General features: G+C 38.6%; 1 protein-coding gene across 2 annotated transcripts in view; it reads left to right on the forward strand.

Annotated features, from left to right (window-relative positions):
- LOC309554254 (dual oxidase 1-like) overlaps positions 1 to 16,319 on the forward strand; it is an 89,258-nt gene that overhangs the window by 1,147 nt on the left and 71,792 nt on the right. For both annotated transcript variants that reach the window (XM_082255893.1, XM_082255894.1), the window contains exons 2-3: positions 7,685 to 7,762; positions 16,171 to 16,254. In XM_082255893.1, coding sequence (XP_082112019.1) covers positions 7,685 to 7,762; positions 16,171 to 16,254 — 162 coding nt within the window. The remainder of the gene's footprint in view (positions 1 to 7,684; positions 7,763 to 16,170; positions 16,255 to 16,319) is intronic.

The raw sequence follows: 16,319 nt of genomic DNA on the forward strand, positions 1-16,319 counted from the left end.
GTGGTGGCTGCATTCATTTTATTTTTTTTGTTTAGTCTTTTTTTCCTCTGTTTTCTCCTGGTGACCTGGTCAGTAGCACACCTTCTGTATTAGAGTGCCCTCACTTTGAAGGGGCACCTTTGGGCACCTTGTCAGTCTGGGGGAACGAGACTGTTAGATATACTAACAGATTTCAATAAACCTACAAATTGAAGACAAACTCCAGCTAATACTTTATAGGCAGTTACAGCAACAATCTTGTTCCTTTTGGGATAAACTGAATGGAGAAATGTCTTCAGCACCCCATGAATTCCTCAAAAGGGTCCAAAGCTTTATTCACATGGTCACACAGTACACATACGGCAATGTTTCGGAGACACGCAGGGCCCCCTTTTCAGGCATGTGATTTGTAAGCGTGGCTCCGAAACGTTGCCGTATGTGTACCGTGTGGCCATGTGTATAAAGCTTTGGACCCTTCTGAGGAATCCTTGGTGTGCTGATGACATTTCTCCATTCAGATTGTCTGTGGTTTCGAGCTGGTGGTCATTACAGCACCCAACATTATCATAGCCATTCCTATGAATGTATGTGGGGAATATTGTGTTGGCCTTTTGGGATAAAGGTTTTACATAAATAAATAAATAAAAGTTGACCATTGTCAGCACCCCGTCAGTGTTAAATGGTTTGCCTTAACCCTCTAACTACTACAATGGTAGGACTACTTGTTCTGTTGAAAAACAACTGACTTATTGTCAGAATCATTAAATGGAAATAAAAAAGCGCCAAAAAAAAAGAAAATTAGTACGGCCATCACATCTAAGAATTGGTAAGCTATAACATAATAAATTTTTGCTTTTGGGTTTAATACCACTTTAATCAAATACTTATGTGAAAGGGAAGATTCATAAATGATTGGTTTTTGTTTATCAAGACATTTCTGTGATACTTATAGCCAAGTATATTTGTATTGCCATGAATACATGTTGTTGTCTTGATAAATAAAAACACAAATATTTATGATTTATAGTAATGTGAAGTGTGTAAGATCATGTACATAATAAAGAAGAAGGTTCAGCATCCTAGTGGTGCTCAATTCCTGTTTCTATGTATTCTAATACCTTTATGTTTATTCAACAAACAATGGAGGAAGCAACGTGCTTCAGCTACAGTATTAAAAATGTGTGCCTTGGAACACCTCATAATTCATAGTAGTTAACATCACATGAGAGCTTTTAATGCCAACAACTTTTGGAGTTGAAAACCACAACATGCAGATTATCGGTACACATTAGCGTGAACCAGTTGGAAATATTCCAGATAGCAAACCACAATACAAATAATAATACAATATTCTCCTGGCACCGTTATATTGAAATGTCAGTTTGCGCCTTTTTGCTGTTCATACACAACAAAGCATTTGACAAACCATTTTAAAACTCTAATTGAATCTGTGAAAAAAAGCCAAACACCAAGTCTGGGTGTTTGTCAGTCACGTTATATCAATTATGCAAGCATGGGAAATATGAAAAACATTTAAATTTTATATACAGTGTATACAGCATGGCTTTTTTTCAGCGGGAATGCAGGGGGACCCAGCCCCCCCACATTGAATGTATATGACAAGGGGGCTAGGATGTGCTGGGGGATCGATTGATGTTGGCTGCTGCGTACCCTATTGTTGCTAGGGGAACTATTGTTGCTGGAGAGCTCTATTGCTGCTGGTGGGGGTGATTTATTGTTTCTGGGGGGTCAATTGTTGATGAGAGATATCTACTGTTGAGGGAGGGGTCTAATGTTGCTGGCTGCTGGAGAGTTTATTGATGCTGGATACTGGGAGATCTATTGTTGCTGGGGGAATTTTTTGTGGGGGATTTATTGTTGCTGGGGAGATTTATTGTTTCTGGAGGATCTATTGTTGCTGTGTTTAGTTCTTTGTGGGTAACAAGCATGCACCAGAGGAGTTCCAGAACACTATTAGCCCTCTATTAACTAACTGACATCCCCACTCCCACCACACTCCCTCCTCTGGCAAAAGCTGCAATCCACCCACTCTGATTTCTATCCCCCTGCTTCTAGGAACCAACCTTCGCATGTGCCCTCTGTAATGCCCACTTTGTCTGTAAGAAGCGCACCTCTATCGATGGCCTTTCCATCTCCTATTCCTTCAACCTACTTGCTGCTCCTGAAACCTGGTTTCAAGAATTTGTCTCTGCCTCTCCTGCTGGCCTCTTCCATGGTGGTCACTACTGGACTCACTCACCAGATCCAGTGGACAGAAAATGTGGTGTTGGAATTATTCTATCCCCACTGAGTATATCTTAAGTCCTTCCTATGCCTCCTTTGTCTCCCTCTCCTCTTTTGAGGCTCACTGCATTTATCTGTTTTCTCCAGTTTCTCTGAGGATTGCTGTGATTTATTAGCCTCCTGGACCAATGTCCTTCTTCCTTGATGACTTCTCTGCCTGGTTACCCTACTTTCTCTCCTCAGAAATATCCGCTGTATTTCTTTGGGACTTTAACAACCCTGTTAAATTCAATAGTCTGGCTACATTTCAACTTCTCAACTTAACCTAATATTTGACCTGACAAAATAGACATACACTCCTGCTCACTCTAATGGTAGCAACCTTGACCTTGTGCTTTCCAGCCTCTGATTTTTTTCAATTTCTCCAATATCCCTTTTGTCTCTCTGATCACAACATCATCAGTTTAATGGTGTCCCTGTCCTTAACCACCTATCCCACCAAGCAGCAAATTAACCTTTGCCCCTTTAAACTTTCTATTCTGTATTGTGCTATTTACCACCTTTATGACAAAATCTCAGCCCTGCCCTACCCTGACCTGGCTACTTCTGTCTACAACAGCTCACCCTTATTCTTCCAGGATGCACTTGCTCCCCTCGCTACACACAGAATCAGGACCGGATCATTACAGCATTGTCAAACTGGCAACAACAGATATCTCAAGACACATAGCAGTGGTGTAAAACCAAATCCCTGCAAGACTTCACCATATACAAATTCACCCACTAAAAGACAATTCTGACTTCGGTGCTGACAAACAAATCTATTTAGTCAGTCTCACTATCACCTCCTGATCTAGTCTCAGTTCTACTCTTTAACTCTCTATTTTCTCTCCCACCACCTTCACCCACTAACTCACTCACTGCCCAAAGAATTGTCAATCATTTCAAAAACAAGATTGATTTATTTCATGAGGACATCTCCACTATACAGATATGTCCCCCGCTAAACATACTCTGTCTACAACCACCTTCCATACTTTCCTCATTTGACCATCTTGCTACACAAGAGGTTACCAAGCTCTTTTTAGATGGCCACCTAACCAGCTGTCCCCTGGACCTCATGCCCTCAAAACTACTAAATCACTTGAACTCCATGGGATTTACCCCCTTCATGACCAGGTCCCTTTTTTTTTTAATATGGCATTGAATTACTTGCGCGGTCATGCAATGTTGTACCCAAAAAAAATGTATATAATTTTTCCCACAAATAGAACTTTCTTTTGGTGGTATTTAATCACCGATGAGTTTTTTGCTTTTTGTGCTATAAACAAAAAAAGACCAACGATTTTGAAAAAAAATAAAATAAACATATTTTTTACTTTCTGCTATAAAACATATCCAATAAAAAAAATCTAATTTCTTAATAAATTGAGGCCAATATGTATTCAGTTACATGTTTTTTTTTTAAATCCTAATAAGCGAATATTGTTTTGTTTGCTCAAAAGTTATAGCGTATACAAATTATGGTATATATATATATATACTGTATTTTTTATTTATTTTTATACTAATAATGGCGGAAATCAGCGACTTATAGCGGGACTGCGGCAGACAGTCAGACACTGACTGACACTTTTGACACTTTGTGGGAACCAGTAACATTAATACAGTGATCAGTGCTAACAATATGCACAGTCGCTGTACTAATGACACTTTCTGGGAAGGGATTAAATATCTGTGGTGATCAAAGGGATAACTAGCCTAGCCAGTGTTTTATTGTACTGTGTGTGCTGCTTCTACTCAGAAAAGTGATGGATTTTATTCCCTGCTTTGTAGGGATACAACATCCATCCCTTTCCCCTGTCACAACTGATAAATGCCTTGTTTAGATCTCTATTCTGTGTCTCTGCCTGACAATCGGCGGATACGTCAGGTGCGAGTAATCACAGCAAAAGCGGGCTGCCGGTGGCGCGCTGAAGTATCACGTATATATATGTGATTCGGCACAGGAGGGCCACCTTGTACTAGTAAATGTGCAATGGGGTGGTCCTTAAGCGGGTAATCACCATCTTTTTCTATTACAGGCTTTCTAACTAACATCTTTTATCCTCTCTCTGTACCCCCCCCCCCCCCGACTCTGACACATGCTCTAGTAACACCCATGCTTTTAAAGCCCTTGTTAGACCCCACCACCCACCAGCCTAAACAATTTTAGACTGATCTCCTTGCACATGTTTACCTCTAAGCTTCTGACACCCAAGTCTGTCTCTCTGCTACTCACCTCACTTCTGTCTCCTCTTGCATTACTAAATAATAATAATAGTAATAATAATAATTTAGTAATAAGTAGCATATTAGTACAAAATGTAACTAGTAAATATCGATTTTTACAATATGTATGTATGCTAAATTTTCCCCTTAGACAAATTACTATTGCCTATTGGGTTATAACTTCTTATTGCCCCTAAGCCCTACTCCATAGAAGCCATTGTTTATGTGCACTGCAGAAATGATGGGCAACAAGGGTACAACTACTGTATGCAGTTTGGAATTATTTTGTTTTGTAATATTAGACTGTATTGATTAACTAGAAGTTTTAGATGCACCTTTATCCAAAGGGCAGATAGAAATACACAGGCTTGTGTTTTCTGTGGTCCAAGTTAGGGCTTTCCAAATCCATCCTAATACCCAGAGTCCATGTAATACAAGGACCCAGAATATCTGGTGCATGATATATAAGGAGGGTCTTCTCTCACTGCCAGGAGGGTGATTTCAGTCCCCTAACTACCACCTGAGCCAACCAGGTTTGCACAGAAACTTCAAAGTTTAACTCTTCTCCACCCTTAGTTGATCTTAGGTCTCCCAACTCAATAATATAGTCTTTCCCAACCGAGACAGTAATGAGGCCAGGCTGTGCTTGCTTTAACTTTACTGAACCTTTTCATAATTTAACAACTACAATGGTCCACAGTTTAGTAAATTCTTTATTGTATATAATCACCTATAATTGCCCATAACATCTGGTATCCATAGTTATTATAAATATTCTGCTCCACATTTAGGATTTTGCACACCAGTTCCATAATTCACAGGAGGGGTGCTGTGGTGCTACTTGCAGTTCAGGACATGCTGCTTATTTCCCAAAACTCCACTCGTCCCTCATGGCTTCCCCCAGATTCAGGGGGCACCATCCTGCTGGAAAGAACAAGAACATCCTCCTCACACTGCTAACATTCTCGAAATGACCCAGGGATGGCTCCTCCAATCCCTTAAATATGCAGGGAGCAAAGCCTAAATATGGGCAGACAGGAAAAGTACACAAAAATTATGGGTAAAAACCAAATTAATCCCTTCTTACATGCTACCCCTAAATATACCCCCTATTTTTCCAATTTGCAATGAAAGTGAGGCATTTAGATGCCTTCTGTTTTAAGAGGCTTAACTTTTTTATTTTTTAGTTTGTTTTGACTCACCTCACCATAACCTCTCGGGGTAATATTTCTTTAAAATATATCCAAAGTTAGGACAAAATAATAACCTAAGATGAAATAAAAAAAAATGGATGAACCGTTTCTGAACTGATGCAAAAAAAGAAGTTGTCATGAGTGTAATATATATGTACTGTATATAAGGTGTAATATTATGCGTTATACATATACTATATATGTATTAATATGGAGTCATCTGCATATTCATTTTTAAAGTATTATAAATATGGAGGCTTACTTTAAATGGGTATACATATATACATATTTTTTTTTTACTGACATTGTCTGGGTCTGATTCTGGAGAGCCAGTGATTAACAAAATCCACTTCAGCATCGTGCTGCTGTTCAATGAATAAATAATTTCATCACTTTAACAATAGCAACAGTGACAGGAGACAAATGATCTGGCTGAGCTTATCTGCCTACCATTGCAGAAGGCAAACATCACATAAACTCAGACAATATAGTTGCCCTTGCCTTAAAGAGGGAAATAACATTTATCTTCACACTATAAAAAAACGATTTCATCATACATCTTTGCTGTGTAACTTCCTGCTGTTGAAATGTTATCATTTAGAGAGATGCTTTGGGTTCCTGATTTCAGCAATATTTGTCTTTGGGGTGTACATGCCTACGTTTATACTGTGTTTACACCCATGAATCTGTGCAGACTTTGTGCACGTACCCTTCATAGGAGTAGAGCAAAACAACAAAGTAATGACAACTAAATCTTGCTCTGCAATGAAACAATTTTGCCTTTGCACATCGATTATATTATGTAATACACTTGCTGTTGCATGTGTTATATTTTTTAGAGAGTAAGGTTTATTCATATCAAGGCTCAAGAAAACATATCCAATTTGGTGTTTCCAGTATATACTCTTGGGCCCTTATAATTTTCTTCATAACATGTAGCAGAAGATCTTTTGGAGTAGACCTAAAACCACAGAGGTAGTGTATCCCTTTTGTAATCAATAACAATGAAATTCAGGTGTGATACTTTATACATAGTTACATTGGACCTGCTTGGACCAATATAAATAATTATGTACCATACTTGGCCAATGCTTCTTGAAGCTGGAAATCACTAAAGAAGACACTGCTACTCCAATGATCTCCACTTGCTTTCTTGTCCTGTGCCAATCATCTGCCCTTCTGGATTCTGAACACAGGAGCTCAGCTGCTCAACATGGGTGCCATTCAAAGAATGCTTTGCATTTTCTGAATGAATGCAACGTGTTCTATGATTGAACAAGGTGGAAAGTAAAGAATCGCTTCCCAACTCTCTACCTTATCCAATTTATTCAGAAGATGCAGAGTATTTTCTGAATGGCACTTGTGCTGAGCGGCTGACCTCATGTGTTCAGAATGCAGCACAGCACAGGATCTAGAAGCAAGTGGAGGGCACTGGAGTATTCATGTCAACTTCAGTGATTTCCAGCTTCCAGGGGCATTGGCCAGGTATGGTATATACCTTACATTGGTTCAAGCTAAATCAAGTAACTATGTATAAAATATCCATACCTGGAATTCATCACTCCTCATATGGTTTCAGGTCCACTCCAATAAATCTTCTGCTATATGTTATGAAGTAAACCGTAAGGGCCTAAGTGTATGTACTGGAAACACCAAATCGGATATTTTTCCTTGATGTTTGTTTTTCCTACAATAAGGGTTTGACTATACCATAAGTTATTGGCAATGTATGTGCTCCTGCCCCTCTCTTTTGTATATATATATATATATATATATATATATATATATGAAGAAACAAATAAAAAGATTACTGGAGTAGTGTGTCTACTTCAGTAATTTCCAGCTTCCAGGGGCATTGGCCAGTTATGGTATAAACATAGCTACATTGGCCCCAGCTGGACCAGTGTAACTATGAAAAAATATACCATACCTGAAATTCTTTAAACAACACACATTATGAGTTATATTTTTATAGTTTTTATTTTTTATGATTTCAGGAGCCAGAACAATGATCATGACCCAGATTTTCATACCTATGGTCCTGCTTATTTTGACTCTTGTATGGAAGTGTTCAGGTAAAGTATGCTAAACAAGAAAGAATTATGTTTAGTTTATAAATTATATTACGTTTTGATTAAATAAAGTTATTACTAATCTACTGCAAATGGAAAGTGTGCACAAAACCACCTGGAATTTAGTAGTAAAAATAATGTTGTAAACAGAAGCTAGGGAAGGTGAAACTTTTTATAGACATTTCAGCAATAAAGTTATAGTACACTTTAAATCTGTTATATTTTACCCATGTTGTAATGAATGCCTCCATGCTGCTTGTATCTCACCTTGGCAAGAAGAAGAGAACTTTAAAGGGCACAACTACTGTGGAGGCAAACCAGCTACAATGTATATGGATAGATAGATAGATAGATAGATAGATAGATAGATAGATAGATAGATAGATAGATAGATAGATAGATAGATAGATAGATAGATAGATAGATAGATAGATAGATAGATAGATAGATAGATAGATAGATAGATAGATAGATAGATAGATAGATAGATAGATAGATAGATAGATAGAGTCACATTACTTGAAATCTGTCTGGCTTAAAGTGATGCAAAACAATACCCTTATTCTCCAAAATAATCCATACACCCTCACTACTTAATAGTGCTGTAATCTATTTTTCACAAAATTGTTTCTCACTGTGTTTTTCTGACTCAAGTACGTCTTCTGTGAGCTCCTGAACCTCTGATTTTTAGTAAGGGTCCTTGCCCAGTGCCAGGGCCATCTTTAATACTGATTGGACCCTGGGCAAATATTTTCTTGGGCCCTCCCTAATCTACTGATCAACTATTTTCAGGCAGTGTGGGCTCAAAGGGCAGCTGCTTTGGGCCCCACAACAATGACTGGGCCCAGGGCAGTTGCCCCTTTTGCCCTGTGTTAAAGACGGCCCTGCCCAGTGCACACTACAAATCTCATAGTTCATAGTCCATCTTGGGTGGCTATGTTCCTACATACAATGGGATCATGGAGAACAAAGGTAGCCACCCTCTAACAAAAAAATCAGAGCACAGCAGCAAAAAAAAAAAACAAAAAAAAATGATTTGAACAAGACTAAAAGCAATAGAATTTGTACTTTCTGGGCTCACATATATGGGTATCATTTCATAGCATTTCATAGCATTCTTAGAGCCTACCCAACAGACATCAAGTAAATAAGTAAGTAAGTACACATGTGTGTATACATGAACTCCCTCATAAACAATCTAAACAACTAACATGTTAAGCAATTTACCAATTGCTTGATTCTGAAGGAATCACCATTATTAAAGATCTCCTAAAAGAGGATAGATGGAAGGACAGGTGGAGCATCATCTGGCCCAAGTTTAAACCTTCTTGTAGTTGTTACCCAGGTGTTATTGTGTTTCTTAGATTGGAAAAGACTTGGTGATAAAATGTTGCCTATGGTTGGCGCTCTTTTTATCGCAAATCTTTTACCTTGAGACAAGATAGCTCTATAATCAGAATCAGAAGATGGATAAATATTGATGCACTATTCACTTAATCTCATTGTATGGCAGATTAAGTGGGGTACTGACTGATTTCCCTGTGTGTATATTGACCTTTTCTTAGACGCTGCTGCCCCTAATACATCTTTTTTTATACTTCTGTTCAAATAATCTAAATGTACAATCATAAACGGTGTAAATACATACAAAAGTAATTTATTAATAAAATAGTACACAAAAACTATCACATAGATAAGTGTGCATAACAATGCAACAACATGCTCCTGAACCAGAAGAGCCCATATGTGGTTTAAATAAAATTGGCCGACCTCCTAAGCCTGGATCGGAAGGGTTCTAATGTGCAAATATATACCCAAGGAATCACTATGCGTTTCGCTACACAGCTTCTTCAGGTGATTCCATTGGAGCTAGGAGACATATCATAATAAATATACATTTTTGTAGTGTACAGGATAGTTCATCTACAACACACAATACATTACATAGTTGAATATAAAAATATTCTAAACAGCGATTGTACATACTGCATATTAAATTACATTTTCAATTTTAATTTAAATTCCTTTATTCAGCATCAATATATACGTTAGTCTCGGGTTTGAGGGAGAGACAGAGAACACCCAGGATGCAAAAAAAAAGAAAAAATGAATTGGCTATATATTTGCACATTAGAACCCTTCTGATCCGGGCTTAGGAGGACGGCTGATTTTTTTTGGTCTTCAGATACAGACCCCACCACTTGTTGGACCACATATGGGCTCTGCTGGTTCAGGAGCATGTTGTTGCATTGTTATGCACACTCATCTTTGTGATGGTTTTTATGTACTATTTTATTAATAAATTAATTTTGTATGTATTTACACTGTTTATGATTGTATGTTTTCTATGAGATTAACCAGTGGATGCCTACAAAGTCCTACTATCTTTGGGGGCTATTCCCTCCCCCCCTTATTTTTGTTCTTAGTACAGTCACTGCTGTTCTCTCTCGCAGGGTGACTGGTCTTGTCTCTGCCCACATACAGTATGTTGTTTTCTGCAGGCAGCCCGTAGTAGACGGAGCCTCCTTGGCCTCTCTCACAGCTCTGCTCTCTGTAAGGGCTATGTGCAGCAGAGCAATGATATCACAGATACTTTTTCAAGGTCCATGGAGAACAAGCCCAATCACCTTCTAACATGAAGTCAGATCACATAATACAAAAAAGAATTTGAAGATTTGAAGAAGGCTGAGAGCAATAGAATGTGTACTTTAAGGGATCACACATATGGGTATCATTTGTGATGATGTCACTGTTACTTTTTCAAGTAACATCAGGGTTTGCAAGGCGTTTGGTGCCAAACAACTGGATTTATATCCTTTGTGGCTTTTGAGGAATATATTTACATAAAACTTTTGTGCCCAGAGTTCATCTTTAATTGGAGAATTTTGGATATTTTACTGAGATTAAGGCAGCATGTTTTGGACAGTGATGTGGAGCCTGAGGGCAAGAAAATGAATAAGTGGGATGGAGGACCTCAACTATGATTACAGTTATTTGCTCTGGAGAAGAGGTGTTTAAAGAGGCAAATGATCACAATGTACAAATAAATATCAAGAAAGGAAAAAACAGGAAGTGCTCCCTTAGTGTAGTATTAGTGCAAAGGGTTTAATAGCAAATTACATAACACTCATAGGATAGAAGTTAAAAATTGCTCATCTGCATGAAGTTTGAAAGACGCCAGGAGAGAAGAAAGTGACACTATACATGAGATGAGCAATTTTTAACTTCTATCCTGTGAGTGTTATGATTTTCCTAATTAACCATATACATTAATATTACAATCATGTAGCGCTTCCTGTTTTTCCCTTTCTTGCTTCATCCCACAGAGCTTTCTCTGAGAATAGCTGCCACCATCACGTTTTATTAGAGATTTATATATTTTCATATGGACTTATGGACTTTAGTTGCATTACCTATGGACTATATTATTTCTTTGTTTAAATGTGCCTCATTATTTAGTGAAACACTGTCTTTGCGCCTGTAGTCACTGTATGTTTAACAAATATATATCAAAGGTGACTCCAGTAACTGTAATAAATTGTTTACTCTAAGGTCCCTGAAAAGGACACGTGACCCTAATTTGAGGTTAGATAAAAGCAGGTTTAAATTGTAAAAAGGGTTCTTAATTTTTCGAGCAGTTAAAATGTGGAACTTCCTCACTGAAGTGGTTTTAGGTGAAAGTGAAATCTTCAAAAAACCTTTAGCTGTGTTCCTCTGGAAGCGGAAGGAATATACAGGGCTATGGGAATTGCTAGGATAAAAATCACACACATAGAAACTATATAACTCTGGTATGAGAGGAGGGACTGATAGTTGTGCTACTGTTCTCGTACTGTTCTTGTACTGTTCTCAATGGACAGGGGACACAGGGGAGGAAATATTATGAGCTAAGATTATGAAAGACTAAACTTGAGGAAGTAATGTGACGTCAATACTGATAGTGGTAATGCAAGTCAGTAAGAAATCTGAATAAACTCTCAGCAGACTCCTACGAGGCATTTGCAGGGAATATCATATTCCCAGGCTGTCTGGATGACTATATAATATCCCAGATATCATAGTGTGATAGCACCAAGAGACCTTTTCTGCATTATAAGAAAAGCTTTAAAAGAGCTAAAAAACATTATGTTAATGCTATGCTAAGGATTGTTAAAGCTATATACAGTGAGCTTATACAAGTTTTATTTTGAACACCTGTAAGTATGAGCCCTAATACACATGAGACTTGTTCTCCTTTAACTTGGTGGTTTTTGGATAAAGCACACAAAATCCCTTTTGAGAGAGGGTTTTTTTTTTACATGTAGGCTTCCTCTAATTAGTTGATTGGACATGCCAGCAGCATTGGAGCTCTGAAGTTTAACTTTTTGGCTTTTTTCAAATGGGCGATGGATGCAGAAGAGCAAACAGCGCCAATGTTGTTTCAGTCGCCATTGGTCTATACAATTAGAAGTCCAAATGTATATAGTGGCAATGGGTTGGGACATCTGTTTTTAATTTTAATAAGCTTTAAACAGCAACACACTAAAATTGTCAGCGGCTGGTAAAACTAATACAAATTATTCAATTACCCAATTACTCTATTTCTTTCACAATGCCCTGAGGGCAATACCATTAAACTGTTTTAGGGTAGTAAATTTACTTTTTTTTGCTTTGATATGGAATGACCGCTCACCTAGGAATAAATTATCTGCAACGCCCAAAAGACGACGGAGGACTAACCCTTCCCAACCCTTGGCTTTATTATGTGCAGCAAAATTACAGTATTTAGTGGGCTAAATGGTGTCTTCTACAGATTAAGACTTGTCTGCCTTCAGCTCCATGGCCCAGATATACTTACCCTTATCTAGGGATTCTATGCCAGAAGGATTTGTATTTTTGGGTTTTGGCAGGACAAACAAACTGTTTCTGACATATAACCTCATTCAACAAATTTGGAACATGGCCAAATAGTTGCAAAGGTTACCAGGTTCACAAAATATAGCCCCAAATAGCATAAGATCACCTATCTAGAACTGGTGAAACTGCAGTAGCGTAGCTGATGAAAGGTTTCTACGGTAACACATATCCAAAAAATGTTTAAGGATGGAGCTTTGTTGCCTTTCTCAGAGTTTCAGACTGTACTTGCTCTGCCTCATTATATGTACTACTACTATCTGCAATTACGTTATGCTATAAGGGCCCAGGGGGGTGACATTTAGTGGCATCAGCCCCCTACGCTGCTATTTAATATGATTAATTCTGCTGATATATCACAATTAGTGATGAGCCGAACACCCCCCGGTTCGGTTCACACCAGAACACCGCAAACAGAGGAGAAGTTTGTTCGAACAAACGAACCCCATTAAAGTCTATGGGACTCGAACCTCGAAAATCAAACGGCCTCATTTTGAAGGCTTAAATGCAAGTTATTGCCCCAAAAAAGTATGGAGGTCCGGGTCCTGACCTGGGGAACATGTAAAAAAAAAGTTTTTAAAAACTATCATTTTTAAAGGAGCACTGATTTACTGATTTTAATGAGGCTTAAAGTGAAACTATAAAAATGAAAAATTATTTCAAATATCATGCCTGGGGGGTCCCCTGAATATGCCTGTAAAGTAGTGCATCTCTACAATGTATGTAGCCTGCTGCAGCAATACTGACATTTCTAAAGCATAAAATGTCATATACAACTATACATACAAATTTCAAATCGCATGTACTTGTCATACAGGTGCAGAAAAATTGGGCCTTGGTTGTTGGTGGTCCCTTGTTGGTGGTGCCTGAACACCGTAACCCCTCACAGTTACTCTTGCTGGGCGCAGGAACAGGCCCTGCTGCTAAAAAAATCCATACAATTTTGAAATCGCATGTACTTGTCATACAGGTGCCAAAAATTTGGCCTTTGGTGTTGGTGGTGCCTGAACACCGTAACCAACCCCTCACAGTTACTCTTGCTGGGTGCAGGAATGGGACCTGCTGGTAAAAATTCCATACAAATTTGAAATTGCTTGTACTTGTCACTTGTCATAGAGGTGCAGAAAAATTGTGCCCTGGGTGTTGGTGGAGCCTGAACACTGCAACTCCTCGCAGTTACTGTTGCTGGACACAGGAACGGGCCCTGCTGGTAAAAATTCCATACTAATTTGAAATTGGCAAAGATCAAGTGTTTTATGTGTACTTATCAGTGATCTAGTGGGGCGCTGTGCTGTCATCTGACCTGGCCAAGCTTGGGTGACGGCTATGCAAGCTGGCTGGAGTGATGGGGACCTGGAAGGTCAGTATCGGCAAGAACTGAAACTGATATTGGGCCTTGATTGTTGGTGGTGCCTGAACACCGCAACCCCTCGCAGTTACTCTTGCTGGGCGCAGGAATGGGACCTGCTGGTAAGAATTCCATATAAATTTGAAATTGCATGTGCTATACAAGTGCCAAAAATCGTCCACTCCACTAGAATGTTCCACAACTGAGCAATGATTACTCTGGCTGATATCTGAAGTGATCTCTATTCCGAGAGATCTGTGATGCTTATAGAAAGTTCCACAACTGAGCAATGTTTACTTTGGCTGATATCTGAAGTGATCTCTATTCCTAGAGGTCTGTGATGCCTAAAGAAATTTCCACAACTGAGCAATGTTTACTCTGGCTGATATCTGAAGTGATCTCAATTCCTAGAGGTCTGTGATGCCTAAAGAAATTTCCACAACTGAGCAATGGTTACTCTGGCTGATATCTGAAGTGATCTCAATTCCTAGAGGTCTGTGATGCCTAAAGAAAGTTCCACAACTGAGCAATGGTTACTCTGGCTGATATCTGAAGTGATCTCTATTCCTAGAGGTCTGTGAATATTTTAGAATGTTGCAGAAACTGACCGATGAACATTACTGTGACTAGTATCTGATGTAAAGAAAGAAAGCTTTCCCTACCTCATACAGGAACCTGGCCCTCCCTATACTGCTACTCACTCACTGGCGCTATACTGTCTGATATAATGTAAAGAAAGAAAGCTCTCTCTACCTCATACAGGAACCTGGCCCTCCCTACACTGTCTTTCTGCACTGTCTTACTCCAAACAAAAACGACTCTCTCCCTGCCTGAATAGCATGCCTGTCCCTGTCTCATCGCCCGCACAATGAGACTACATGCTGCGGCTGTGCGAGCAGCCTTTATGTAGTGTGGGGCATGTACTTGGCCCCTGAGCCATGATTGCCATGATTGGCTAAAGGCAGTCTGTCTTTAGTCCAATCATGGCAGAGATCATTTGATTAGCCAAAGCATGAGGTCAGGGTGCATGCTTTGACCAATCACATGCACGTGCAGTGCATTATGGGAAACTTGAATTTCCTGCGAACGTAGCCTCGACTCTAACTCGAAGCTCATCCCTAATCACAATGTTATTCTATGCAGAGTTTCTTAAAGATCAACCTGTAAAGGTAATGGTGCAGTGGTAAAATGACCTAGACCCATGACTAATATGAAATAAAGCACATACACTATATTAACAAAAGTACTGGGACGCCTGCCTTTTCATGCACATGAACTTAATGGCATCCTAGTCTTAGCCTGTAGAGTTCATTATTGATTTGGTTCACTCTTGGCAGCTATAACAGCTTCAAATCTTCTGGGAAGGCTGTCCACAAGGAGTGTGTCTCTGGGAATGTTTGATCATTTTTCCAGAAGCGCATTTGTGAGGTCAGGCACTGATGTTGGATGAGAAGGCCTTGCTCAAAGTCTTCGCTCTAATTCAGTGGTTCTCAACTCCTGTCCTCAGGACCCACTAACAGGTCAGATTTTAAGCATTACCTTGAGGAAATGCAGACTAAAATACTGCAATAACTGAACAGCAAATGATATCACCTGTGATGAATTTCAGTTATCTTGCAAACTTGGCCTGTTAGTGTTGAGAACAGCTCTATATATCGAAATATCTATAACTGTTATAGCTGCAAAGAGTGAGCTAAACTCAATATTGAACCTTACGGACTAAGACTGGGATGCCATTAAAGTTCATGTGCATTTAAAGGCATGGGTCTCAATACTTTTGGTAATATAGTGTATGCGTTTTATTTCATGTTACTCATTAGGATCTGTCCACATTCCTTTTAACCAGACATACAGTATGTCTGTGGTTATTGGTTATTGATATTAAAGATGAAATAAATGTACAATACTGTACATTGCTCTGTTCCAGACATAAAAACAAAATAATCAGTAATGAGTTGACTTAATTTCCTTGTCTGAAATAGGATTTCTAATCTTAGATTTAATTTATTATTTTGTACAGCAAATATTAAATAAAAAATAAATATATAGTTTATGGACTTTTAAAAATTATTCAATTATCTGTTATTAGCAAAATTTAAGAATTTAGAGAAATTAGCTCATACCATTCAAAAGTTTTTATAATCCATTGACATGATCTTATTTTTTGCAGATGCACAAGAGAGATTTAGTTGGGAGGTCCAGCGCTACGATGGCTGGTACAATAACCTAGCATACCACAAAATGGGCTCTAAAGGTATTGTACCCTTCATTACGATTTAGCTTTAATTATGAGAACAGCAATCGTCAAATTTTTATATA

The sequence above is a fragment of the Pelophylax lessonae genome, assembly GCF_965119305.1.
Source record: "Pelophylax lessonae genome assembly, chromosome: 4".
NCBI classification, from domain to species: domain Eukaryota; kingdom Metazoa; phylum Chordata; class Amphibia; order Anura; family Ranidae; genus Pelophylax; species Pelophylax lessonae.